The 831-nt window shown below is 52.5% G+C and overlaps 1 protein-coding gene across 1 annotated transcript in view; it reads left to right on the forward strand.

The window, feature by feature from the left end:
- Positions 1 to 831, forward strand: part of LOC113940042 (E3 ubiquitin-protein ligase TRIM7-like) — a 2,588-nt gene that overhangs the window by 583 nt on the left and 1,174 nt on the right. The window contains exons 2-4 of the mRNA XM_027631109.1: positions 255 to 277; positions 383 to 498; positions 748 to 780. Of these exons, the coding sequence (XP_027486910.1) occupies positions 396 to 498; positions 748 to 780 (136 nt within the window). The 5' untranslated portion in view covers positions 255 to 277; positions 383 to 395. The remainder of the gene's footprint in view (positions 1 to 254; positions 278 to 382; positions 499 to 747; positions 781 to 831) is intronic.

Raw genomic sequence — 831 nt, forward strand, 5'->3', positions numbered from 1 at the left:
AATTCCATTTATGGGGAAAAAAAAATTCCATTTATGGGGAAAAAAAATTCCTGTATATGAGGGATAAAAAATTCCCATATTTATGGTAGGAGAGGGGAAAAAAAATTCCCTTTGTGGGGACAAAAATAACCCTGTTCCTGGGGACAAACAAATCCCTGGGATCGTGGCTGGTGCTGGGGAGGAATTTGGGATCTCCGAGGTCGGAGCGGGGCCGATCCTGACAGAATTCCCTGTTTTCTTTCCCCCTTTTCCAGGGCGTTGTCCCAGCTGGCAGCAGGTGAGTGGGGCCCAGCCCTTTACTGGGTGAACTGGGTGTGAAATTCCCGGGGAAAATTCCCGGGATTTTGGGGGTTTTATTCCCTGAATCCCGTTGTCTCCTCAGCCTGGAGAGCTGGATGTTCCTGAAACCCGAGCCCGGATTTTCCGAGCTGGAAAAGAAGCTCAAGAGCTTCTCCCAGAAGAGTGCAGTGCTCAAGGAGGTGCTGCTGGAATTCAAGGGTGAGCCTGGGAAAAAAAGGGGAATTCCAGGGAAAAATCCCGCCTGGAATTCCAACAGGACCAGGGCTGGGATCGGGATCTTCCTTCGCTCCCGGGAGAGCTCCAAGTGTTGGATCATCCCAGGGGGAGGAGGTGGGAAAGGAGGGATTTCCCTGGGATTGGAGGGTGTGGGAGTGAGGGATCATTCCCGTGGGATTGGAGATCCAGGAATTCCAAAGGGGGCTCAATCCTTTCCTTGTTTCCCCACAGAGAACCTGCGCTTCGAGCTGGAGAACGACACAGGTGAGGACCTCCCATTCCAAGGGATTTCATGGAATTGGCTGGGACTGGGGG

Source organism: Corapipo altera, unplaced genomic scaffold (genome assembly GCF_003945725.1).
Source record: "Corapipo altera isolate COAL_440 unplaced genomic scaffold, ASM394572v1 233, whole genome shotgun sequence".
NCBI classification, from domain to species: domain Eukaryota; kingdom Metazoa; phylum Chordata; class Aves; order Passeriformes; family Pipridae; genus Corapipo; species Corapipo altera.